This window comes from Anarrhichthys ocellatus, unplaced genomic scaffold (genome assembly GCF_004355925.1).
Source record: "Anarrhichthys ocellatus isolate YVR2014 unplaced genomic scaffold, GSC_Weel_1.0 scaffold55, whole genome shotgun sequence".
Classification (NCBI taxonomy): Eukaryota; Metazoa; Chordata; class Actinopteri; order Perciformes; family Anarhichadidae; genus Anarrhichthys; species Anarrhichthys ocellatus.
The window spans coordinates 27,160-52,769 of NW_022280085.1; the positions used below are offsets into that span (position 1 = coordinate 27,160).

General features: G+C 41.8%; 3 protein-coding genes across 3 annotated transcripts in view; 1 reads left to right on the forward strand and 2 right to left on the reverse strand.

Moving 5' to 3' along the window:
- Window positions 1-11,407: 11,407 nt before the first annotated feature.
- Window positions 11,408-13,153, forward strand: atp5mf (ATP synthase membrane subunit f). Its single transcript, XM_031871057.1, has 4 exons — window positions 11,408-11,468; window positions 12,156-12,263; window positions 12,778-12,894; window positions 13,016-13,153. The coding sequence occupies exons 1-4, from the start codon at window positions 11,453-11,455 to the stop codon at window positions 13,042-13,044; spliced, it is 270 nt and encodes an 89-aa protein (XP_031726917.1). The 5' UTR covers window positions 11,408-11,452; the 3' UTR covers window positions 13,045-13,153.
- On the reverse strand, window positions 12,554-16,931 carry cpsf4 (cleavage and polyadenylation specific factor 4). The gene is made up of 8 exons (XM_031871056.1): window positions 16,478-16,931; window positions 16,241-16,291; window positions 15,503-15,655; window positions 15,270-15,365; window positions 15,055-15,148; window positions 14,763-14,835; window positions 14,466-14,651; window positions 12,554-14,018 (listed from the first exon to the last, which is right to left on the reverse strand). Exons 1-8 carry the CDS (start codon window positions 16,578-16,580, stop codon window positions 13,950-13,952), a joined length of 825 nt encoding a protein of 274 aa, XP_031726916.1. The 5' UTR covers window positions 16,581-16,931; the 3' UTR covers window positions 12,554-13,949.
- Window positions 16,932-20,178: 3,247 nt separating this feature from the next.
- The window catches only part of shmt1 (serine hydroxymethyltransferase 1 (soluble)), a 5,961-nt gene continuing 529 nt past the window's right edge, over window positions 20,179-25,610 (reverse strand). Inside the window, exons 2-12 of the mRNA XM_031871062.1 lie at window positions 24,633-24,767; window positions 24,256-24,401; window positions 24,025-24,140; window positions 23,716-23,876; window positions 22,954-23,035; window positions 22,625-22,837; window positions 22,414-22,527; window positions 22,177-22,299; window positions 21,338-21,454; window positions 21,055-21,165; window positions 20,179-20,786 (exon numbers count right to left, since the gene is read on the reverse strand). Of these exons, the coding sequence (XP_031726922.1) occupies window positions 20,614-20,786; window positions 21,055-21,165; window positions 21,338-21,454; window positions 22,177-22,299; window positions 22,414-22,527; window positions 22,625-22,837; window positions 22,954-23,035; window positions 23,716-23,876; window positions 24,025-24,140; window positions 24,256-24,401; window positions 24,633-24,731 (1,455 nt within the window). The 5' untranslated portion in view covers window positions 24,732-24,767 and the 3' untranslated portion in view covers window positions 20,179-20,613. The remainder of the gene's footprint in view (window positions 20,787-21,054; window positions 21,166-21,337; window positions 21,455-22,176; window positions 22,300-22,413; window positions 22,528-22,624; window positions 22,838-22,953; window positions 23,036-23,715; window positions 23,877-24,024; window positions 24,141-24,255; window positions 24,402-24,632; window positions 24,768-25,610) is intronic.

Genomic DNA, 25,610 nt, shown 5'->3' on the forward strand with positions numbered 1-25,610 from the left:
GTAGGGAGGTAGGAGGAGGGGGAGGAGGGGGATGTTGCCTCTTGCTGTTCATCTTTTGCAATCAGTCTTTCCAAACGATCTGTTGGAGTCGAAGAGGAAACCACCGTGTTTGATAAAAATAGTTTCCTCAATAAAACGCTTTGCATGCCGATTCAGACGTGCTTTAAATTATCGAGAGTTTCTGTACACATCATGGAAATAGTCTGTTGAACTGGGAGTAAAGAATACATTTCCAGGGAGGAAAATTACTAAACGCATACATTTTTTTTTTTTTTTTTAAATACAGGCTAATATAACGTATGATTATCAGCTAAGTATATTTCACCCTATACACCAGAAATCATCTTTACAGTATATCTAAAGGCATATTCATAGCACTAAATCAAGTAATAATATAGTTATGACAGAGATCAAAAACAACAAAGGAATAGAATAACATTGCATTACACCAAATTTCCTGGTGAGCGAATACAATAAATTCCAGGAGGTCCTGCAACGTTATAAAGTTCTAATTTTTCATTCAAGATTTTTCTCTTTGTCTACTTTTTGTCTTTTATTCATCTCTATTTGGCTTTATTGGCACAGTATGAGCGTGTGTTGCCAAAGCACATGGATAAGAAAAACAGTGGATATTAAAGGGGAAAAAACAATAAAGGGAAAGTCACATTCTCTCACACACACACACACACACAATTTTGGCTCTGGAGCCTCCGTGTGACTGACAGTTTTATCAGTTTAGTTCAATATGCTAATGCTTTATTATTGGCAAGGGCTCCGTCATATTGCACAACCCCACTGAGGAGCAGAGCCAGATGGGAATTAGCTAAATGGTATAGCTGTCTTTTTAGGTGTGCAGCACAACAGACCCAGGATCTGTTGCTTTGAATGCCGTTTTTTAGAGGCCCAGTCTTTAAAAAAAAGACAGTTAGATGTTTTGACTCCTCGAATGCCAAAATTCAGTGCAACTACTTATTGGCTTAACATCACAGAGTGCATCGAAGATCAACTGCTCAAATGATGCAGTGCTTCATGTAAAAGGTTTATCCCATCAGTGTACCGAATCTCTTCTCTGGTGAATTATGGCATTTACAACTAATGTCATGCTGAGATTATGTACAAGGAGCATTCACTTTGATATTCTCAGCTTCTATTTCTGATTTCATCAAAATCCTGCTGCTGGCACAAATTGTACAAGGCTAAATTACATCAAGTTGTAAGGATTACAGATACTAGAACCCAAAAGCACAACTCAGAGACAAGATACAAGTTCAGTTCTTTTACTTGAGTTCAGGCACAAAAAAAAAGTATTATAAAAGGTATAATAGAGTAAAGCAAAAGACAAAGCTGTATTCTAACAAGTTGCCTTCCCTTACATTTTTAAAGCCATCACAGCTTTGAGAAGACAGTAGACGCTCTGCTGACTGGACTGGACCTCCCTCCTCCTTTGATCTCGATAGGATCGCTGTTTCTCAGCGTCATCCTGACTGCATGCTTCATTGTTCTCACACTTCATACTCTGACGATACCATACTGCAGCTTTTTCTCAAGGATTGACCGCAGATTGAGAACAAAAAGGTTGACAGCAGGCTAGTTTGGGAGGTTCACATTATCAACGTATGCTTTACTGTAGAAGCCGTACACACATTAACCTGTTGTGGCTTAACAAATTGCTGTCTGCCTGTTTTTAGGGATGACAGGCTCTTTGGTCCAGACTGAAATATCACAGCAACTATTGGATGGATCCGTGTCCCCCTCAGAATAAATTAACTTTTGTGATCCCCTGACTTTTCATCTCGTGCCATCATCACGTAACCTGACCTGCCAGATGAGTTGTTACACGTCTGAGAAGCCATCATTGGAAACATTTTGGAAAAAGGCAGGCACTTAAAAAAAAAAAAGACTTAGAAGGTGATTGGATGAAGCGTCTGTCAATTTAAACTCTTACAGAAGCAAGTGAGGAGAAGAGCGAAAACATTTTCTCCACCGAGAGAAGCCTTCAGTATCATTCTTTGCTCTCCTTTCAATGAAGAAATGCTCTCCAGTTCTGATACAACAGATGCCATTGCATTCAGGAGCCTCCATTGTTGCTTAGAATGAGCAGCCTACCTGTCCTCTCCCTCACACCTGAGCCACGCCCATAGCTGCCAGCAGCTCCTCACAGGGCGCTGATTGGTCGGTGCTCTGGCTCTGGCACAAACGCATTGCTTGAAGCCTGACCGGATGGATTTTTGTGTGATAATGTTTACATTCAGTCACTCACCAAAACACATTTTGTGTATCCTTGAGCTGTAACAAATGGGTCAAATGCATTTCCTTTATCGAAAACATTTGCAAAGTCTGCAATTTAGAAATATTTTAAATCCAGCGTTGTTTTCATTTCATTGTTTGATCTTGCAGTCTTCTTTAAATAGAGTGCTGCTGTGCTATCTGTGTGAACGATTTGAAACAATGAGCTTGGAATTGAAATACCAATACTCACTCAGTTGGTCAAAATCAGGCCTAAATATTCATCACAAGTAAATAAAATCACGATCTACAATAAAAGATACAGAACTGCAGCAATGAAAGCCGAAGAAACACTTAAAAAATGTCAACTGCCTTTGAAACAGCGCCAATGAAACACTAATCTGTGATTTATCAAGCAAACTGTCCTTTATGAGACGTACAAACATATCGTGTGGCACAGCAGGCGTTTTGACGCTGGTCCAGAAACACGTTCTTGAGATGAATTTAATTTGCGTAAAATCCTCTGGATCAAGAGGGCGTTGTTTTCCTGCTTATCTCTTCAGCTGTCTGCCTCTCACATACCGGTCTGTCTGCATTATAATGGAGTTGCCGAATTCCTGTTTTTCTCTCTGTAAACATGCCCGAGTGGCAATGGAGGCAAATGAAGAGTTCAGGAGTCCAGAGTAGTTTCAGAAGATGCTTCTTTTATTTTCAAAAGGTCGACCATCGCACCAACATTGACACCAGTATCTAGTTGCCTTCACTACTCCCACACAAACAAAATGAGGCCCTTATATACACACCTGGTCCAGCTAATTGGACCAGCCCTGCCATCTACGGGTAAGTATATTGCTAAACATATATGTACAATAAATATTTACCAGATTTTACCCACACCACAAGTATCTATAATAATGAACAGCTAATTAGAATTCCTATAAATAAAGTAAATAATAAACACCATCATTTATCTAACTAAACACAGCAACACCTATTTTCACTTCCCCCTACCTGCTTCCTGTAGTTGGTATTTCCCGGAACTATAAATGGGTGCTCGAGCCCCCAGGGAAGTATTTTGCCCGAACACCCTAGGAAGAGGAAACAGGCAGAGGTAAGTTGTTGCAATATATACACAATAATGTTCTGCCACATAGACATTTACTACAGTCAAGTCTGATCACTTTGTCACTGACTGCAGTTGTCTGTTTGTTGGCAGGGAGAACAGGACCAGCTTTGTGTCCTGTGCACATGGCTCCCAGCACCCACAGTCCCACAATAAATACATACAATAAACATGTGTGTTCCTTGACTCTATCGCACCCTATCTCGCACACTATCCGTGGTCTAAGTAACTGTGGTGCGTCGTTACACTCTCCATCTGTCTGTCCTGCCCTTCTAGCTCTCCATTTGGCTGCATCTCTCTCTCTCTCTCTCTCTCTCTCTCTCTCTCTCTCTCTCTCTCTCTCTCTCTGGAATTATGCTAATACTAATTGTTTGTCGTGTTGTTTTAGCCCACAGCAATCTGTCCAGAAAGAATGAGTTACTCAACTTTTTGCGTGTGTGTCCCATAAACATGTTTCTATGCAGATGTTTGTTATGAATGTGTGAAAAGGGTCAAACTAAGTTACGCCTCCATCCATTACATGGAATAATTCTTCTGTCGTACCCACAGCCTGCAGCACTGTACTGACTGAAGTGTCTATGTGCATCTTTCAACCTTTTTATCAATGTGTGTTGGACTGCTGCTGTGTATGCATTGATTTTATACTGATTTACTACATGTATATAGATATATATACTCTCTAACACTGTGTGTGTGTGTGTCCGTCCCTGTCCCTCCATCCGCTGACCCATCTCTCCTTCCAGCCTGAAAAGATGCTGAGCCTCAACAGTGTCTAAATTTAGCTGCCGGTTCAATCAATGACGGCAGAACCACAGCGCCATGACTCTGCACACTGATAGTACTACCGCCTGCTGCCACCTCCCCTCACCTCTGGAGAAGGAGATGAAGGGAGGCGGGCAAATTTGAGAAATGACGAGAAAATGAGAGCAAAGCCACCAAAAAAAAAAAGATGACAAAAGAAATCAAAGACAGAGACAGCGGGGCTTTAATCCTATCTCATGGATAGAGGAAGACAGGAGGTAGTGAGAGAAATAGGCACCGGGAGGCAGAAGAGGAGGTAATGATGTGCAAGGTGAAGAAGAAGAAGAGGGATGAAAAAGGAAAGACAAGTGTAAAAGCAGAGAAAGAGGGAATTGAGGGATAGTTGGAGAGAGAGAAGGGGAGATCAAGATACAAGGATAATATGGATAGAGACAGAGAAAAAGAAAAGCTGCAGTGTCTGAAGAAAGACAAGCAGAGAGAAATTAGCTCCTTGGAGATGGAGAGACTGAGGGAAGAGAGGGAGGGAGAAAGAGATGCCAGAGGAGGGAAAAGAAAAAGAGAGTTCACACAACAGACTGCAGGGTTCTCTCTAACGAAAGAGCAGAGGGTACTCTGTCGGTGTGCGATGCAGCCGAGTGGATTTGGAGGGAAACGAAAGCGGAGAGGCGTGTAGAGGAGGTGGGAAAAGGTACAGCGAAAGAGAGCGAGAGAGTCAGCGAAAGAGAGAGAGAGTCTATCGACACTATTGAGACTCTACTCAGATGTGACCACGAGAGACTGAGCAGAGAGAACAAGAGATATAAAATAATTTGACATGCAGTGAAGCACGGTGGACCGGAGAGAGAGAGCTCAGAATTGAGTCACTGCTTGCCGGTGTCACAACAAATCCTATGACCCGTCAGAATATGTGACCAGATTACGAATGTTTGCCATATTATTCCCTAGAATATAAGGAATATTTAAAAAAATGGGGACAATTTTAGAGTGAGAAAAGAAACTCGATACCCCTGTCATGTTCATCGGTTAAATGTGACGCAGCCAGTTAGCTTAGCTTAGCACAAAGACTGATAACAATGGGACACATTCGCTCTGTCCAAAGGGAACACAATCCACCATAGCAGCACATCTAAAGTAATGTAACAGTAATTAGTGAGCTTTAAAGATGTGCTCACACACACATACAGTTGTGTTCTGTCCATTGCTGTAGGCTGCACAGACACACACACACACACTTGCGCTCTAAGTTTCCAGGAAAACTGGAAAGTGCCTTGAGCACTCGGAAAGCACTTGCTGTAAATCCACACTACAGTTATGTTTGGCTGTGATCTGTTCTGTGCCGGAATTACATGAAGACACAGGCGGCGCACAACGTCTATGTAACACACAAACACACACAGGCACATTGAAACGACACACAGGTCATGTATTCTTATAAGGGCCATCTATTGACATTCTATATTGATCCCATCAAGCTAAATCTCATTCTAAACCCAAATCCTAAACTGACCTGGACCTTAAACGTTTCTTATAGCAATGCTTTGACATTTTGGGAAATACAGTTAGATAGATTAATATCACTCTGTCTGTTAAATGCTTAGCTTAGCACAATTAGGATATGTACCATACAAATATGAGATTGGTATCAATCTTCTAATCTATTCTTCTAGAATCTGCACAATAAAGGGAATAAATGTATTTCTCAAAATGTAGAGATATAGACAGACGGACAGATGGACAGGAAGACAGACGGACAGATAGCGGTATAGAAAGCGGCCGACAAAGAGAGAAATCTTCTTTCATGACTGAGATCATTCTATTCATAGTTCTGTTTTGCTGTTTCCCTTCCATGCTCTCTGGAGAGGTTTGTCTCTCCGTGTGTGTTTTTGTTTGTCTGCATGTGTGTGCTTTCTCTCTCAGCCAGTTCAAGCTTTTAGAGCTCTGTTAAACAAATCTCTGCTCTGAAACTCAACGCCATGTAACCAAAGCTCAGAGACACAGAGAGAGCAGACTCTCTCTCTCTCTGCGTCTCTCTCTCTCGCTATATCGTCTCCATCTTACACCCGTTGTTTATTAAAGGTTGCTATGTAACAACCAGCCCTTTTACCATTTCAATTACACAGCTCTGCTTGTGTGTGTGCATACTTGTATTCTCCGTGTGTGTGCTGTAATTGTATTTTTTTCTGTCCTCAGCTGCAGTATTTCGCAGTAAAGCAATAGGACCAATCTGTGTCTAATGTGGTGCCATGTCTACTTCACCTTCCACTGCCACGCAGACAACACCGTCACCTAGTTCATTCTGTCCGGCTGTGCTCAATTAGGCTTGACAACAGAAAACACTACCGACTTTTAAAGGGATATCAATTAAACAAAAAGAGTTTACTGCCATGCTACTCTGTGAGGCTGTACACGTGTGCTTTGAGCTAAATTCTAGGATGACATCATGTTCACCAGACAATGCTAACATGCTGATGTTTAGCAGGTATAATGTTAACCTAATATCTTGGTTTAGCATGTTAGCTTGCTAACATTTGCTAATTAGCAGTAAACACAAAGTACAGATGAGGCTAAATAGGGAATGGTTAGTTTCGCAGGTATTTGGTCATAAACCAAAGCACTGGACACATTTTAATGTTGAGCTTACGGTGGTGTTAGAGGAGAGTTAACCAGCAAAGACATTACAACTGATAGAAAAGGTAGAATTCTAATTCAATCAAGGTGTTTTCAAGCTTTTTCAAGATCAAGAAATAGGATCTTGGAAATGTTTTCCATTTGAAAGAAAGAAAAGATTCACACAAGAGCTTGCTGCTCCTGGCTTTAAATAAAAATCTGCTACGTCCGGCTCTACTGGCTTGTACAGTTCCGTTTTATAGAGACATATAACTGCGTCCTTGCAGTAACAATGAAAATTGATGTTACGTTACGGAATTAATCGGGCAAAGTGGAGGAGAAACAGAGTGCCACAAGATGCTACGGGCAGTTTCTGCTCAGGGTGAGGATACGAGGTTCAGATCGACTGAGACTTTCCACTGAAGAGAGTTTAAAGCACGTCCCAGAGACAAACCCAGCATCACAAGTCATCAAACAAACTGGTGTGATCAATGGGGGTTGATGCATGTGAGCATGGAGAAAAGGACACTGTGATAACAGGTTTATTTATGCATGTGAGCATGTTTAAAACTAGACAGAAAGGTATATGTATACAGTTGTATATACATACAGCTGTATGACCGACTGACTATAAGTAATGAAGTCTGTTAAAGATCTGCGACAAGCTGGTGAACATAGTGGAGCATTTAGCTGCTAAACAGTCAGCTAATTCCTCCAGGAGGTGGTGGAGACCAAAAGCAGCGCTAAAAGGAGAGTAAATATTGGACTCACTTTTGCCAGGTGGTCAGAAAAAAGGCTCCAAATGAATGCTAATGTTGCTCCATGTCTTGTTTCTGGATGTGTAAATAATAGGCAACTGTTTGCTAACAAGTTTGTCATATCAACTTAAAAAGGTTATGATATTTTAGTGTTGCATTCACATCTTATTGGACAGAGCTATATGCTAGTTGTTTCCCTTTTCTTCCAGTCTTTATGCTAAGCTAAGCTACGCACCTGCTGGCTATAGCTCCACATTTAATGCACACATGAGAGCGATAGCAGTGCTCTCATTTAAGTCTCGGAAAGATAGCAAATAAGAAATACATGTCAAAGTATTTCTTTAAAAGTAGAAAGAAGGTCAATGTCGAGCACCAGAGCTCATTCTCAGCAGTTGGACAAAAAAGGTGAAATGTTCTACACCGAGAATTATGAAGCTTTGTGCTATCAAACAATGTACACGTTGTCAATGTTAAGTGAGGATAAGCACCACCTTTATCATTCTACTAACGCTTCACAAATAATTCTGCCACTTCTTCCATCACTACCAGATTCAAGCAAAGTTTGAAGTGTACTGCAGGTCTGTTTTGTATTCAGCAGACGTGTAGCTTCGATTAGTCAATGTGCCATTAGCGCCCATTACATTTAAGTGTGTGAATGAATGTGAAAGTTTGATTTAGTGGCTAAAGCCAATATTGCCGTGAGGAATGAAACGGTCCCTGTGGAGTCTTTCTACACATGTAGTATCCTCTTTTCCCCTCTCTTCATTCATCTATGTCTCTCTCTCTCTCTCACACACACACACACACACACACACAGGTTCCTCTGGGACCGTCATCAGGCCAGCGAGCTCCTTTATGCAGCTCCCCTGATGATCTCCATATCTCTAGTGAGATTATTGTAGTAATAGAAGGGTTGATGAATCCATTACCCACAACCCACTCCTCCTGCCTGCCTGTCTATCTGTTTGGCTCATTTTTGCCCGTCTTTCCACCTGTGAGCTCTCGACCGGGAGAGAGAGGAGGAAAGAGAAACATATACAGGTCAGAAGGAGGAGGAAGAGATGGCGTTCATGATGAGGAGCGAGTTAAGAGAGAAAGAAGAGAGACACAGAGGGCGAAAGAGCAGGAATATGTGGAGGAGAGGAATCAATGTGATAGACAGGGACGAGAGGAGACTGTGAGGGTGAGATAGTTACAGATGGGGAGAAGAGAAATCACCGGAGAGAGCAGAGAAGTGTTGCTTTTAAAGAAAACACAATGAGAAGTCTAAAAAATGAAATGAAAGAGGATGTGGAGCATGAAGGATGGATGAACAGGGAGTGAGTGGGAGAGTGGCTGTTTAAAGGTCATGTGTATTAGAGAGCCGTGTGCAGAGAGAGAGACATGGGCTCAGTCCCCTCCTCTCCTCTCTCCTTTTTCCTTTATCTCCCTCCATCATTCTCTTCCTGCTGCCAGTTCACCCTGTGTGTACTTAGTCTTCATCTTTTTTCTGCCCTCGTCCTCTTTCATCCCTGTCTCCTCTCTCTGTCCCTCTATTCTTTGCCCTCCCTCCCTCCCTCCATCTCTCGTTCTATCTCCCTCTATCTCTCTCCATCAGCTTCAAAGAGCTGTCTCTGTGGCAGACCTCGAGGGCACCTGCCTCTTGAGGTGGAATAAAATCATCCGTTCCCAAGTGCTTTTTTAAGTGTGTGTGTGTGTGGCTGGTACACACTCCTCTGAAGAGCAGTGGGGCCCTAGGCAGCGCTATAACAAACAAACTAAACCAACGAACACGCAGGTGGAGCTTGAACCACACGGTCATTTCTGGTCTCTAAATGAGTTTATGTTACAGAGTTGTCGGTAACCTTTACAGTCCAAATGAAAATGTGAGTGCTCGTGTCTATCTCTGCACGTGTGCACAGTGTGTTTACGTCTCTGTATGTTTGCATCTGAGAGCATGTGTGTGTGTGTGTGTAGGTGTTCGATGAGTGCATTTGGGAGTCTGCCACCTCTGGGGGCGAGTGCCGGCTTCTCAGCGGCATCGAGTGAGATTGGATTAGAGGTTCTGGCCCGCGGTGTGTGTAAATCAGACAGACGCAAGATGTTGGCTTCAAACAAGTGTGTGACCTTCATGATGAGTTTTCTGCCCAACTGGGCACCTTTAAATTTGATTGGGCCTCCAAAAATAGCCATGCACGGCTTTTACGCGGCCATTTTTTTTGTTTTCATTTTTTTGTCTTCAATGCTGCACTAATATTTTTATATTAACAATGGATCTTAAGACTACTTGTGTATAAAAGGAGTCCCTCACATTGATGACCCTAAAGAGAATTAGCACAGAGTCTGCAGCACTTCATTATTTCATGGACAAAAGAACATTTCTCCAATAGACAGCAAAATTAGCAACACTGGAGTGTTCAGTGAAGAGAGCCGAATCATCAACATCAAAGACCAAAACCTGGAAAAGATTCAGCCATGTTCAACACAAATATGTATGTGTATGTATACACACATACATACTGTTCATGTGTGTGTGTGTGTGTGTGTGTGTGTGTAGAGAGAGAGAGATGCAGTGAAAAGGGGAAAAAAACAGGGTGGATGTTGGACATCTCTATGAGTCCTCCATCTAATGCAGGTCATTAGAGTGAAGCAGGAAAATCAGTCAGATAAAGGAAAGAGGTTGCCGCTCAGTCTTGGATGAAGGCCAAAGCAGAGAGAGAGAGAGAGAGAGAGAGAGAGAGAGAGAGAGAGAGAGAGAGAGAGAGAGAGAGAGAGAGGAGGGTAGAGAGAGAGCTGTATTGATCGGTGGGCGTGTTGAGAAGGGACCTGAACTACCACAGCACCACCTCTGCCACTCACGCACACAAACACTCACACTATATATGTTCGCTATATCTTCAGGTACATTATGTGGACCAGCGCTACTGGCCGTTGTGCTGCTCACTGATCGGCTCCTCTCTCTTGAAAAGAAAAAGTATTCCTTTGAGACAGTGTGGAAAACCCTTCAGGTCACTATTTCAAAATGCATGAGATCTGACTCGCTTTTTAAAGGAGAGAGAGGTTTAACATGAGGTTGTGCAAAAAACTGAGGAATCAGAACAGATGTGTATATTTAGTTACCTATATGTCTCTGGGTCAAAGTATTTTCAAATTATATTGTGACTTTGAACATATATTAATGCATGAAAGCATTTTAAGGGTAACTCCAGTATATTCAAACCTGGATTCATTAAAAGTGCCCCTGACAGGCTCAGATTATTTCTTTATGTGTCTGACAACATTCTAAAAAGAGGACCCTACAGAGAAATAAAAAGCTTGTCCTCACCTGTCGCTGGATCTGGTCTGCAACAGGTCGCACTCTTTACAGCCTTCTTCCCCTGGGGGCCTCATAGGGTCTCAGCACCCACAGGAACACCATCAGGCTCCAGAGCTCCACAGCCTTGTGGCATCTGGTCCACCCTTCTCTGAATATCAGAATCAGAATCAGCTTTATTGGCCATGTATGCGTACGCATACAAGGAATTTGACACAGAATTTACAAATAAACAGGAATAAAATATAAAAAATAACAAACAAGGACAACACAAAAAAAGAAAAAGTAGAACAGATTTAAGCATAAACATTTAAAGTCTATGTACAACATAAATATAAATATATATCCAAAGGTATACAGTATATGAATATAAACCTATCTAACAATATGAGCAGGTGTACCTGATTAACTGCCATCAACGTGTGAAAAAAAATGTCTTGCAATAAATGATAAATGTCCTAGAACATGTCTGAATGGACCTTTAAATACACTTACCGGTAGTTTGTTGTAATGTGTGATTGTGCTTGTTGTTCATAGATGTATGCTTTCAGTTTGAGACTCCTGGTTATGTTGGTTCTGCTGCCCCCTAGTGGATAGAATTAAAACTCTAAATATTCTCCCATAATGCACTTTGTCATTTTATACCCATCATCCCCCGCTGCAAGCTACTTCGCACCAGTCAAGATGGCGGACAGACCAGGTAAACTAGCGTGTCCTCTGCCAAAAAAAACCTCAAATTTTCAATTTTGTGTGTTTCGTTGTTGGTGTATTTTATGTTTCACAGACGCGTTGTGTTCAGTTGGCACATAGACCGTTTATGAGTCGTCTTTAAGGGCTGTGTCGGACTGAAGGCCGCAGTGAATCCTTTAAGTCACGTCAAGGACTTTGCGTGTCATTGCCGGTTTAGCAGTTGGAGTGAATCTGTCAGTCGCTTTTGTACATTTAACCGTCATGTCTGCTGATCGGAAGCTTTAGATATGACTTGCAGTTTGGCCGATTCTATCATAATTACGTTGTCTTTGCATTTTTAAGTTATGTCGAAGTTTCTGTTGGCTAGCTTGCACGATAGCCTGCAAACCGGTGCATGTTACCGTTACCCCAATCTGATCACTTATGTGTTTAATTTTTAAAGTAAAACAAATTAACCGAACAGAAATGAAACACTAAAGGCAGTGCTTTTATTTACTGTGGGGCTTTAAAGAGTAGCTTGTTCAAAGTAACAAGGCAGCCATGAAATGTCAAATGTGTCAACAGTTAGCTCCAGAGATAGAAAGTATTACAGATGTAAGTGAGCGAGTTGGTGTTAAACTACCGGAGCCACAGCATGATGTGTTCGTTATGGACGATGTGTGATCAAACTGTCTCTGTTGTCTCCATTTGTGACCAGTTCCCGTGATCGAGAAGCGGCTGATGGACGTGAAACTGGGTGAGCTGGGATCCTGGCTTGGAGGTCGAGACTTCACTCCCAATGGCCTCATCTCAGCCGTCCGCAGAGGTGAGACCACCTGTTCCGACTTAAAACAACTTTATCAAGGGAGGAACTATCGAAAAAATTTTCATGCACAAAAAAAAGAGTGCGGTAATCAATATGATTGACTTGTGATATGCAGGCTTTGGTTTTTTAGAACACCAGCTACCATTTTATAATAAAGCAGCAGAGGGAAGCCATTATAATAAAGGAACTTTACGATACCGACACATAAACTTTCCTCCATTTTCAATTGATCAAGTTGCAACGGGGGAAAGCAAACTCGACAAGTCTAAAAGATCTTGAATGAACTGTCTTTCATTTATGAAACATGTCATCCATAGCAATGGGGTCCAGTCCCTCAGTAAAAGTTGCTCTCAGTAGCTTTGTGAAAAGCTCTTCAGAGTTAACGCTTAACTGGACTTCTTAAAGGGTATTTCTACTGACATTTACGAGGGTTCCTAGACGACGAACGGCCCGTGTAGTTGAGAATCAAGATGTCTTGAGCTGAGGTTAATGCTGTTTTGTTTTTATCTTCCAGGCCACGACAGATACTACAACAAGTACATTAACGTGAAGAAGGGAGGCATCGGTGGTGTAGCTATGCTGCTGGTTGGCTATATGGCCATGAGCTACCTGTGGGAGTACGACCACATCAGTAAGACATGCATGCACTCACTGTTTAATGTAAAAGGTAGAACATTCTAAAGTGTTTTTTCGGAGAGCAAAAAACAACTTTCATTTCATTTAAACGTCCTTCTCTCCATCTTCTCTTCCAGAACATGACCGCTGGAGGAAGTACCACTGAGCCCCTTCAGCCTTCAGGGGTTGAGCTCCAACTGCTCTTTCTACTCTCAGCTCTGTGTTCAATATGTGACTGTTTTGACCAATAAACAATACTAAGATTTATTGTTGGATATCATGTTTGTGTGAGTTTGTTCCAGTTATTAAACTGTGTTCATAGTGACAATTTTCAACTAATCTGAAGTGGAGCTCTCACTGTTACAGGAATATAAATATAATAGGAAAAATCTGTAACAAAGACATTTATTTGAACACACTGTACAGTTTGAGGGACTATGTTCAGACTTTCAATACAACACATCATTTGACAGTTTTCAGCTGAGCCAAACATCTTTGGGTAAAATTTGAATTAACACAGGACACCCGGGGAAGAAATGAATCATTTCCAGGATTTAAAATGTCAGCCAGAAGACTTACGGTGGTGTTGAATGTATGAAACTCTGCAGGGTGGATTTGGGCTCTCTACAGTAGTTTGAGTAGAAGCTGCATGATTTTACATTCCTACTGGTACTTATCACAATTGTTTTGTATTTCTTTCACACAGACTGGTCTGGTGTCACTGATGCAGTCACATGACCCAAGATAACAATTTAACCTGTAAAGAAGCTGCAACATGTTACAGCACTACACCTGTTGGACCCTGGTGTCTATTTACAGTACAAACGTAGAAAACTCCGAAGACTAACGTACAAGTCATTCAACCACACAGATTGTGACCGTCTGTTTTTTTCCATGTATCCACAAAAAATAGAAAAAGCTTATGTTTATCTTTCCTGCTGCCTGTGTGTATAAACTCACAACAGTGGCAGTCAAAGTCTTTCAGTTAAACTTCAGCCTGTTGAGCAAAGAGGCCTCCTCTGCTCACATGAGGATGCAGCAGCAGCACCGTGGAGACTTCAAGGCTGACGGTTATTGTCCACTCAGGAAGGCGAGATGACCTTTAGTGCATTTGTTGGCATAGTGGCCCTTCTCCCCACACTACAGACACAGGGAAGATATTAATGGCTCATTATTAAAATGATGGGGGAGAGGAAATACTCTTATTGGCTTCTTTTTTTCAGAGAGTTAGATGAGAAGATCAACACCACTCATGTATGCACATACATATTTAGCTGGAGCCGGCTGTATTATTATGATCTTTGTTCATTTCATTTTCTCTGACTGAGTTGTTGCACCTGGAAACCGTAATGTTGCACGTTTGAAAATAACTTTGTAAAAGTAAAGTATTAAAACAGCTGCTGGCTGTAGCTTCATATTTACGTAAGACGAGCGTGGTATTGATCCTCTCGGCAAGAAAGCCAATAACATATTACCTGAATGTCAAACTTGCTTTACGGTATTACGACTACAGTGAGAGAGCGGTGCCTTAGTGGGGATATTGAACACACAGGAATACATTAGCAGACAAATGTTCAGGTGACTCGCCTTGTAGCAGGTGACCTGGTCCAGTGGCCGAGGCCCTCTGTTGCCTGGCATGTTATTCTGATGATGAGGAGGACCCATGTGACCCATGTGACCCATGTGAGGCATGTGGTTCTGCGGCCGCAGGCCTGGACTGGAGTTGGTCAGCTGGATGAGAGAGAGCGACGAGCGACCGATAGTAGGAACAGGCTGTAGCAGGAAAAGTGAAAAGATTATCAGGTAAATAACATGGAGCAGAGCACCGAGGTAGAGGCTTCAGCACATGCGTGTATTTCGGTGGTTGAGTAAGTTTCCTCTTACCTTTGTCTGGTTCTGAATCTGCTGCTGTAGAGGAGGCTGTTCAGAAGCTCCCATAGGCAATTCAAAACGAGGGCTGTAGAGGAACATCTCACTGTTAATCTACATCACTGTCAGGGGAAGTCTCCAATAATTCAGGTTGTATTGCTAACTCAATCTTTTGTCCTAGATGACATAATTCATCAAAAAATAATAAAGCAAATGCTAAAACAAGTCACAAGTGGTGCATTTCATTTGACCTGCAAATCACACACATTTCTATTATGACGGGAATCAAATAAAAAGGATAACGTACTGCATAAATTTACAGGATTTTCCCTCTGGACAGAAGCCCACCAGGTAGTTCATACAGATCACCCTTCTTGTGTGTCTGTGTCGGCAGTCAGGACCTGTGACAGGAAGATGGATAAAGATCCCAGCAGAAAGTAAAGAGGCTGCGATGAATAACTATGTGTATAAACAGTGTGTTGATATCAGTGGTGTTGGAATGTTTGTGTGAGCAGGACGTACCGTGTTTGCAGAAGCCTCGGTCATACCACGGACAGTCTTTGATCTTGGACTCTGGATCAATGTGCAGAAATGGACATTCCTTGTTGCTGCACTCACCTGTGGGATTTAAACACAAATTAAAAACAGACAAAATGCACTCTGGGCATTTTAACAACTGGGTGCTCAACGGTCACAATGCAAATACAGTCGTTGGGCTCGTCTGTGTGATTTTATGAAATATCAAGTCAACCAACCAAACTTGGAGTAGAAGTAGCATTCAGGCATCTTGGTCATGTCGTATTCATGGAGAAACTCGCACTGGTCTCCCTTCTTACACAGTCCTCTGAGCCAGTGCTTACACACCACCGTCTTCTCTCCACTGATGTGGCGGAACGGACACATCCCACCTGGGAGCGGAAACAAATAAAGACACAAGTGATGGTGCAACTTTCCTAATTCACAAAACTCAAATCTTCACAGTCTTAGCAAAAACTGACGCTTGTTTTGTCCATAAGATTCTGCATTAGAATACACCCTAAGCCAAATCACGACTCAGCCCTACATTGATGGACAATGTTTCCTTGATGTTTAATTATTTAATGTAAAAATGTCGGCCATATTGCCCCGAAAATTGTTTTGTTGCTGCTGTTTGTACAGGAATGTACGACTGTTTTTGTTTTGTTTGTCATGTATTTAGTTAATGACAATACATTATCCTTCAATCCTTGGATATTTGTGAACGATGGATGTCATCTTAATATTTGAACATGAGCAGTATTTCTTATAATTTATCTATAATGATCTGAATGCATTATGGGAAATGTAGGATTAGGTGTTTTTGAAGCTTGACTCGTACTAAACACTAAAAGTCAGGATAACTCTGCCTCCGCTGCTTCCGTTTTGGCCATTATGTTTGTAATGCATCTCTTGCGAGTCCTCACCTTTGTTGAATTGAAACACTAACGTGCTGGATTGATGTGTTTTTAACTTACCTTTCTGACATGCTGCTCTCATGAAGAACTCGCACACAGCAGACCCGGATTCTGCAGAGACACAAAGTATTACAAGTATTATAAAGACATGGGAGGGAGGGAACACGAAGCTAACGTGAACTCTCACCACCGGCCAGGTGTCAGTGTCTACCTGCCGTTAGCTACCATCCGTTTTACCGTTAACTGAAAGTTTACCTACTGCGGCTAAGTACCAGCTAGCTAGCATGCAACACTTACTGTCCATGCCGGGAAAGGGCAGAGGCTGCGCCCCGAGCTGCTGCTGCATAGCCAGCTCCAAGTCAAACTTCAGGTGATCCACGTTAGCCAGCATATCCTGCATGTCTGCGTTAGTTTGCGCTGCTCCAGTCCAAATAATATGTCCGCTTCGGTTAGCTAGCTAGTACTTTCTTCCACAGCCAGCTAATGTGGCTAACGAGGCTAGCTAGGCTAACCGATAAGCTAACAACAACTATTGAGTTTCCTTTTGAGAAACCGCAAAAGCTGCTGTTCTTCGTAGCTTTGTAGGACTGTTTTTTAGAAAGATCCCAAACATTAGTCGGTCTATGACTTTTTATTTGTCACGAACTGCTCTTCGTACTCAACCAGTTGGTTCTCAACAGTGGATGGATGGATGGAAAGCGCGCAGACTGACCTCTGACCCGACGGAATAAGACCAGAATAAACGATCATCGAGTGCTTTGGTAGACTCGCACCACATTATGGTGGTCTTTCTTATCAATACTATTTTAGGGAGAATTTAATATTCAAAAACGTAAGTAAGTTAAAAAAAAGTGTAATACGTTTATTTTAACACCTTTTAACGTTATTCCTCTCAGAGCAAACGAACTAAAACCAAAATAAATCTTTTTATTTTTACAATTTTTTTTTCATGTTCCTCAAATCTTTATTTTGTTATATTTGAACATTGGGATCTTATTTACTCATACTGTAGCGGCATTGGGTGTCCCCCTTACAGGGCTGAGCAAGGAGGGGAGGTGTGTGAAAACTGAACTGATTTGCGCATGCATGAGAGGGCGCGTGTCCGTAGAAGTGTGTGTGAGTGTGTGTGTGTGTGTGTGTGTGTGTGTGTGTGTGTGTGTGTGTGTGTGAACTCATTTGCGCGTACATGCTATTGCAATGGTCGATAGGTGTTACCTGTAGGCGGGGTATTTGAATGGTAATGTATATATAAAGGCCATTGAGTCATTCTTTAGCCTTTTCGTGGCGGCATTTGATTCTGATAGACAGCCGTTCTATCTCCTATCAAGAGGCTATTTTGGAACGAATCCAACTCATTTCTTCCAACTTGTTGTCTTGCACCGTGGCTCATGAACAAGTGTGAGTATTTAATTCTTCTTTTAATTATTTCTGTGTCATCTGTGTGTTTTAAAATCAGGATTGTTGTTAAAGTTTCTCATCATTAGATAGATCTCATTCATGGATATATCAGTGATGACGATACTGAAAACAGGCTCTTGTTCCAGTGAATGCTAAGTATTTAGTTTTGGGGTTTAAATACTTTTTATTAATTTTTTTACGTCTATTTATTTAAATGCATATACTTGTAGATTCATCAGACGATTTTCAAACGCCTCCGAAACCCCGGTCTAACAGGGGCACAGTGAAAAAACGCCAGAAGTCATTCAGAAGCCCAAGAGATTGAAAACTGGTGAGTAATGACCCTTGTGTGTTAATCCTTTTGTTCTTTTTACCACAAGAGAATATTCATTTAATTTATTGTAATTACTTATAGATATCAACTCACCCCGCCCTGGAGATTATCGTTAAAGTTTAAGAGGGGTGAAAAACATGCGGAGGAGCAAAAAACGAAAAGTGTTCATTAAAGATTAGTTTAATTTGCAATGGTGTTTTATATATGTATATACATATATTTAACTATTGTTTTGTTCATTATGGTGCTGACTGAGAGGCCTCAGCCATACGTTGGGATGATGAACAAACCATAGCAGTGAAAGCAGAGACACGGATCACAAGCTTCCTTGGAGTGAGGCCCATGCTGCCTTCGTTCAGGAACAGAAGATATATCCAGAACACATCAGGACACATGGTTAGGGCTCTCGAGGATATGGGTCCAGTCCTTGAATGCATCTCCAGGAAGATCGCATAATTCATAAGTCAATTGTACATTCATTTTTGGTGTCTTAAAGTGGTTGGTTATACATTGTGGGGTACAATAACAAGCGTCAATATGTCTCCGCCCCGAAAATTTTTAAAACTTACAGATGCTAATGATGTTAATAGTGTGGGTGACCGTGTGCTTGTTTATGATAAAGACACTCCTGTTACTGGCCATGCTTTTTATGACATAGCCCCAACATCTACTATACGCGCTCACGGCTCTGCACATGACAATGAGGGACAAACATTAATACAAAGGCTTGAAGTAGTAACCCAAATAATACATAGACTGAAAGAACGCGCGCTTGCGGTTAACGAGGCTGATCAGCCATGGGTTCATGCTCTCCATCCTCCTCCTCCTCCTCCTCCTTACCCCACTCATACCCCACCTCCTCGTCTCTCTCCCCCTCTGACCCCTCTATGTACTGAAGTCTGTTATCGTGCTAATGATATTGACCCCCCTACTCAAACCGGGTATTATGAGGGACACACAGAGGTGTGTTGGCTCTGCTGGTCAACATGTGGGAGACGAGACTGTTGAGACAGAAGGGGGCTCAGGGGAGGTTAACACACACACACACACACACACACGCACACACACACACACACACACACCTCTACGGACACACGCCCTCTCATGCATGCGCAAAGCAGTTCAGTTTTCACACACGAAATTTTTGGTTGATTAGACAATTTTGTATATATTTTTTCCAAACATGAATCCGTCCATTATTTTAATAGTTCAGTATTGTATGCAAGATAACAGGTATGTTTATGCATGGCAGTGGCACTAATGAAAATGAAAACATCAATTTGAATAGCTTGTATGCATAATTATCATGCAATTGACAGACAATGTTGATATTGGGATTGGTATCAGCTGACAAGGTATGTTTATAAATGGCAGTGGCACGGCCTCCCTACTCACTGTACCTTGCACATGTTTAAAATAAAAACATGAAGATATAAACCTGTGTATTATTTGAATAGCTTAGTATGAATAGAGGTATGTTTATACACGGCACGAGGCCCAGTTTAATATAAAACAATTTTATACAACATAAATAGTCGGGGGTCCCTGCTCCATCTCTCTATCAGTTTGGGGGTCCTTAGCCTGAAAAACGTTGAAGACCCCTGGTCTACAGTATGAGTAAATAAGTTCAGTTTTCACACACACACACACACACCTCTACGGACACACGCACTCTCATGCATGTGCAAAGTAGTTCAGTTTTCAGATGATTATATAAATTAGAAGAAAAAAAAAACTATTATGCAAATGTGTCCACGTGCACATGCAAACTTGTTCAGCACACTGCACGCGCAAATATGCAATATATATATATATATACTACTTATGCGTGGTCTCCAGAGGATGAATCCTAATGACTTTAATGATCCCATGACTGTCCTTCTAGTGCCACCATGAAGTGGTTGTAGTGTGGTTTGGAGCAAAAAGTTTCATCAACTATTTGATGGATTGCCTCAGGATGAATTATAATTACTTTAGTGAACCCTTAACTTTTTCTCAAGCGACACCATCAGGACTTTAATCTGTCCCATACTACCACAAACCTGTCAAGCTAATAACATTCCCATCAGCCTCAGCTGTACTTTTGCTAATTAGCAAATGTCAGCATGCCAACACACTAAACTAAGATGGTGAATTTGGTAAACATTATACCTGCTTGTCATTGTTAGCTGATGTTCACGTTTAGCTCAAAGTACGTGCTGCGTATCAGTAGTTAGTGCATTAGTCTGCACCAGTTTTCAGTTCAAGTGAAAGACAATACACAACATCTTTTGTTTCATTTATTATGAATCCTTCAATTGAATGCAACAATTATGTTGTAAACGTATACAGTACGTGTCATGTATGAAAATAATATTCATGTTTTGTGCTTAAATCTGCAGTAGTGTAACAAAACTTTGGAATTGTAAATTGAATACAGTAAATTAGATTTGAGATTAAAGCTTAAATGTGATCGTAACATTGGAGACCAAAGCAACAGTGGAAAACTACAAACAGCAAAGGTGCTGAAGCAACACTGGATCAATGCAGTCTGCAAATCTTTCTATTAAGAAAAATCAGTTCCAAGCTTAAGTAAGTATCTTGATTTGAGTTGTGACAGATGAACACATGTACACTCAAAACAAATACACAGACGAAACAACACACCAGCAAAATTTGGCATTATAATGTTTTTTTTTTTTTAAATCATCGGTCCAGCCCTCTACAGCTCAGGGAGGCCTGGCATGGGGAACTGGCCAGCGAAACCTTCCACCTCGGCCTTGATTTCTGTTACCCGCTGCTGGAACTTGTCTGCCTGGGCCAGCGCCTGAATGAACTCCTTCAGCGTGGCCTTGGGATCCAGGCTTCTCTGCACCTCCAAGGTCAGCTCAATACCTGCAGGAGGAAGGAGAGCGGGGAGGGCTCTTAGGTTGCAGTTTCATTTATGGGACATCCTGTTTTGTTTTGGTGGATAGTTCTAAATACTACGACAGTCTCAGTTGACTGAGCTACAGAGCAGGACTTAAAGCACCAAAACCCTGATACCTTGGCCCCCCATCAGTGGTCTGGTCACCAGTTCAAACACAATTCTCAGTAAATATCTTGGCAAATTAAGCTTTTTTTAAATATATATATATATATATATGGGCATTTAAAAGATTACCTCTATGAATGAACTCGGCCACCTTCTTGAAATCATCCTCCATCATGCCTCTGGAGGTCAGAGCTGGAGAGCCAAACCTCAGACCACTAGGCCGCAGAGCACTCTTGTCTCCTAAAAACACACATGTATGTGGAAACATCAGGAGTGGCCCTCTGCAGGGAAAAGAGCCACAAATCTAAAGACACATTCATAGAAACAACGGAAAGACTTATTTTCCTCAAGATTACTCACACAATGGCCAAACAGAGCTGCATGTATCAGTTCAAAAACACACACACTATACCTGGACAGGTGTTCTTATTACAAGCGATGGCACAGGCTTCCAAAACCTTCTCAGCTCGTCCTCCATCAGTCCCTTTGTTGCGAAGGTCAAGCAAGATCAGGTGGTTGTCAGAGCCGCCTACACAAGAAGAGAAACACAGTAAACTATGCAACACTATGAAGTTATTAACTGCTGTCAGAAGTCTGTTACAGCCCCCTTTTCTTATACCAGTCATATATCAGTGAAAGAAAACAGAGACATCCAGCATGGTGGGTCATCACGCTTTGTTTTAAAAAAAGTATGCATGGTTATATTTTGAGTTATCATATGAAACTACATGAAAATAGATTCAACGTTAATGTGATGTTGGCATTTTTTAAGTATTAAGAAGTGTACCACACTCATTAAAGATTTAACAAAGTTTTCATATCATATTTATCACTTAGCTTCTTGTAATTAGAAGAAAACAATCTAAACTCCTGATCTTCTAATTATGAAAAATATGGTGCATAATTATGAGGAAAAGTAACATTTTTTGGGGGGATTATCAGAGCTAACACAATCAGCAGGTCCTTGTAGAACGTTTGAGAAACATCAAACGGATCAGACGGCTTTAAGAGATAGGCGCTAAAACAGAGGGTTTCAGACAGAGGGTGTAAAAGTGTTTTTTGAACATTAAACTACATAGAAATAACACTAAATACAAGTATAAACCTGAAACTGAGCATAATATATCCCATTTAAATGAAGGAGGAAATAAAAGGTTTTCTTTGAAGTAAATATAATTTGCTTCTGCACAACAGCAACTGATACTAGATACGTTTCCCTTTGTGTGTGTAGAGTGGCCCTGTGGCACTTACCAGTCACAATCTTGTAGCCGTGGTCAATCAGGGCAGTGGACAGAGATTTGCAGTTAGCAAGAACCTGCATCTGGTAGGCCTTGAACTCTGACGTCATGGCTTGTTTGAGAGCAACAGCAACACCTGCCAGTGAACAACAGGACCCAAATGAGATGGAGGCTGAAATAACTGAACGGCAGTCGAGATGAGACTGAAGAGGACCAAATTAAAAAAAGGGAGAAAGATGAAGAGGTGAACCTGCGATAGCGTGGTTGTGCGGTCCTCCCTGCAGCCCTGGAAACACAGCCTGGTTGATCAAAGACTCCAAGTTGTACAGAGTCTCCTTCCCCTTGGCATCAACACTCCGCACGCCTGGAGGAGGGAAATAGAAAGCGGAGGGTTTTGATGACAAAACCAAAAAAAAAGGGAAGTGGTTTGTTTTGGCAGAAGCGTCTAATTCCATTTCTACCTTTCTTGTAGAAGATGAGTCCAGAGCGGCAGCCACGCAGCGTCTTGTGTGTGGTCGTGGTAACAATGTCACAGTACTCAAAGGGTGAGGGCACCACTCCAGCAGCCACCAGTCCACTGATGTGAGCCATGTCTCCCATCAAGTATGCACCGTTCTCATTAGCGATCTGCTTCAGGCGGGCGTAGTCAAGGTTGCGGGAATAGCAGCTGGTTCCTGGAGAGGAAACGGACGCAGAGGTGAATGTGAGGTTTTTCAGGGATTTTGAAAATACTCTCCTCTTTACATTGATTTGTTTTAGTGTGTGAGAGTAAGACGGAGAGCAGAAGTACCTGCAATGATGAGTCTGGGGTGGAACAGCCGAGCGTTTTCTTGCAGTCTGTCATAGTCGATGTAGCCAGTCTCTGGATTCACCTAAAACAGAAGACGATGTCTTATTAACACCAAAACAGCAGCATCTGATTAACAGAACATAAGAACAACACAGAGATACTTAGAAAGGACTGTACTTTGGCCATAAGCTCATTAAACTGAAACAACCTAAAATCACTTTGAATAAAAACATCTTTAATGTATTAGGTTTCAGATTTTGCCCACTTTCTCTTTGTACATTGCCTGTATTTTCTTTTTATACAATGTGCTGTGAAGCATACAATGTCCACAGAAAGACACCAGAGGGCGGTTATTTTTATTTGTGTTTGTTTCCACTGTTCTTGTCTGTTTTTAATCCCCCATTTGGTCAAATCACGAGCCTATTACCATTTTCAGCTCTCACGAGGAGCCACAGGTCAATGCCACGTGCACATATTTGCTCTAATGAGGACTAATCTTGTTCAACTTGGTCCAGGACTCCATAACTGAGATGTAACTATTCCCAACTTAAAATGTCATTCAGAAGCCCACTTTTAAAGCTAAGATGAAGAAATGAAGACAAACTCCTGGTTTAATTTATACTCTTAACCCTTATCATAAATAAAAGATTTAGGGAGGCTGAGTCATGCTTTAACTGTTCATATTTTTAATCTTCCTCCCCAATAAGAGCAGTGTGCCTCAAAGGATAGGTGTGTGTTGACAACTACATGATTGTTTTGTACCTTATACGGCATGGACTCAAAGAAGATGGACGTGGCGGAGATTTTCTTCTTCTCAGTCATGAAGCCGTGTGTCAGGTGACCTCCATCAGGAAGGTCCAGCCCCATGATCCTGCCATGGGGCTCCACGACGGCCGTGTAGACGGCAAAGTTAGCAGGTGAACCTGACAGGGAAGCGTAAACAGAAGTTTAACGAATGGAAAAAGCAAAGAGTACGGGGGAAGAGTATAAAGGTCTAAATACTGATCACATCAATCAGGCTCTACAACAAATATTAAACAGAGCTTTATATGTTTAATCACTATTTAGTACCCGAGTACGGCTGCACGTTGACACCCCATTTCTCTGAGTTCAGACCATAGGTCTCCAGCGCCCTCTTCTGACAGAGCCTCTCCAGCTCATCAACATGCACCGTACCACCGTAGTACCTGAAACAAGGATCACACTGAATATTACCAGATTGGTAGGAGAAAGCAGAATGCACCACTTACAGGACGTTATCAAACATTAGGATTGCATAGAGAATTGGATTCATTCTGTTACCTCTGACCGGGATATCCCTCAGAGTATTTGTTGTTCATGCAGGAACCCAGAGCCTCGAGCACGGCTCTGCTGGCAAAGTTTTCTGACGCTATCAGCTCCAGACCGTACGTCTGCCTGTGCTTCTCTTTCTTTATGATGGAGAACACCTAAAAACACAAATATTGTATCGTTCAGGGGACAATAACAATGTGTCACAAAAGCTCTTTAGTGAACAAAATGCACAATAAATAGATAGTTTCAGCTCAGAAAAATTACAATATTGACACCAACCCCATGCAAAGGATCACCAGAAATAACTGTCTTTTAACTTTAGCTCCAGTCTCAGGAACATGGGCGAAGATAAGACCTTCTATTGTTAAAGTCCACTGAACACAAACCTCAGAGTCGCTGGCGGACAGAGGCTCCAACATCATCCTGTTGTGTGAATCCCACGTGTCTTTGCTCACAACAACATTGTGGTCATTTGTTGAAGACATGGTTTCTCTGTTTCTCTGGTCACACACAGTGGAAATCTAAAGAGGAAGATAATTCTGTGTTTGGAGACTAGATATAAATCATAAAGAGCTAAAAAACAAATGTCTTTTTAAAGATGAGTAAATAAAATATGTTGGATGTCTATGAAAGAGTTTACAGTGAGTGCTGCTGACACACAGATCCTTAACTAATGTCCTAAGCCTCAGACAAAGCAGGACACATGCAGCAGTGACATGTTAAACTTTGAACCATTACACACACCGATAAGCAAATGAATTGCAGTAACTGCCATAGCGCGTTATTGGGTAACTCAGACACCACAACCTCTAAGCTGTTTGCAGCTACTAAATCTTTATCTGAGGCTGGTTGTCCTCTCTACAATGCCAAAGGTCACTGCAGGTCAGTCATGCATCTCACTCTTGTTCAGGTGTTACGTCCCTACTGGTTTTCAAACCTACTGGTTTCCCTTCCGTGCGCAGCAGCTGTTTTCTGCCTCTGTTTGGAAGTGTTTGAAGAGACGCCCCAGGTAACCAGTTTCAGTTCACCCTAAACCCAAACGTTCCCTGCACACTAACGAGGTATGACTGAACTATGAATAATGGAATGACTGACACTTCTTAGAGAGTATGGAGGCGGATCGCATAGCGCGACCGTCTTTGGATTTATTACTATTTTGCTCGACAGAGCTCGAATCCAGGTGGTTGCGATCTTTCCATAAATATATTTTCTTCAATGTATTTCTTCATAGTGGCTGTGATGTAGCGCTCACTTATACAATCGTAATCCCCGCCATGGAGATGTGGTTTATAGATCTCCAGCAATATGTTTGTGACTGTGGGTACTTCTCAAGTCTCTTAATTGCATCCCCGTTTCCCTCACTT

Bases quoted from the DNA above. Each gene is read 5' to 3' on its own strand.
- atp5mf (XM_031871057.1), top strand. The intron at 12,264-12,777 runs GTGAGACCACCT...TTTATCTTCCAG, and splicing joins CATCTCAGCCGTCCGCAGAG to GCCACGACAGATACTACAAC. The intron at 12,895-13,015 runs GTAAGACATGCA...CTTCTCTTCCAG, and splicing joins GTGGGAGTACGACCACATCA to AACATGACCGCTGGAGGAAG.
- cpsf4 (XM_031871056.1), bottom strand. From the start codon at position 16,580: ATGCAGGATATGCTGGCTAACGTGGATCACCTGAAGTTTGACTTGGAG. The intron at 14,652-14,762 runs GTAAGAGGAAAC...TTCCTGCTACAG, and splicing joins AGATTCAGAACCAGACAAAG to CCTGTTCCTACTATCGGTCG. The intron at 14,019-14,465 runs GCGAGTCACCTG...CTGTGTCTGTAG, and splicing joins ACCAGGTCACCTGCTACAAG to TGTGGGGAGAAGGGCCACTA.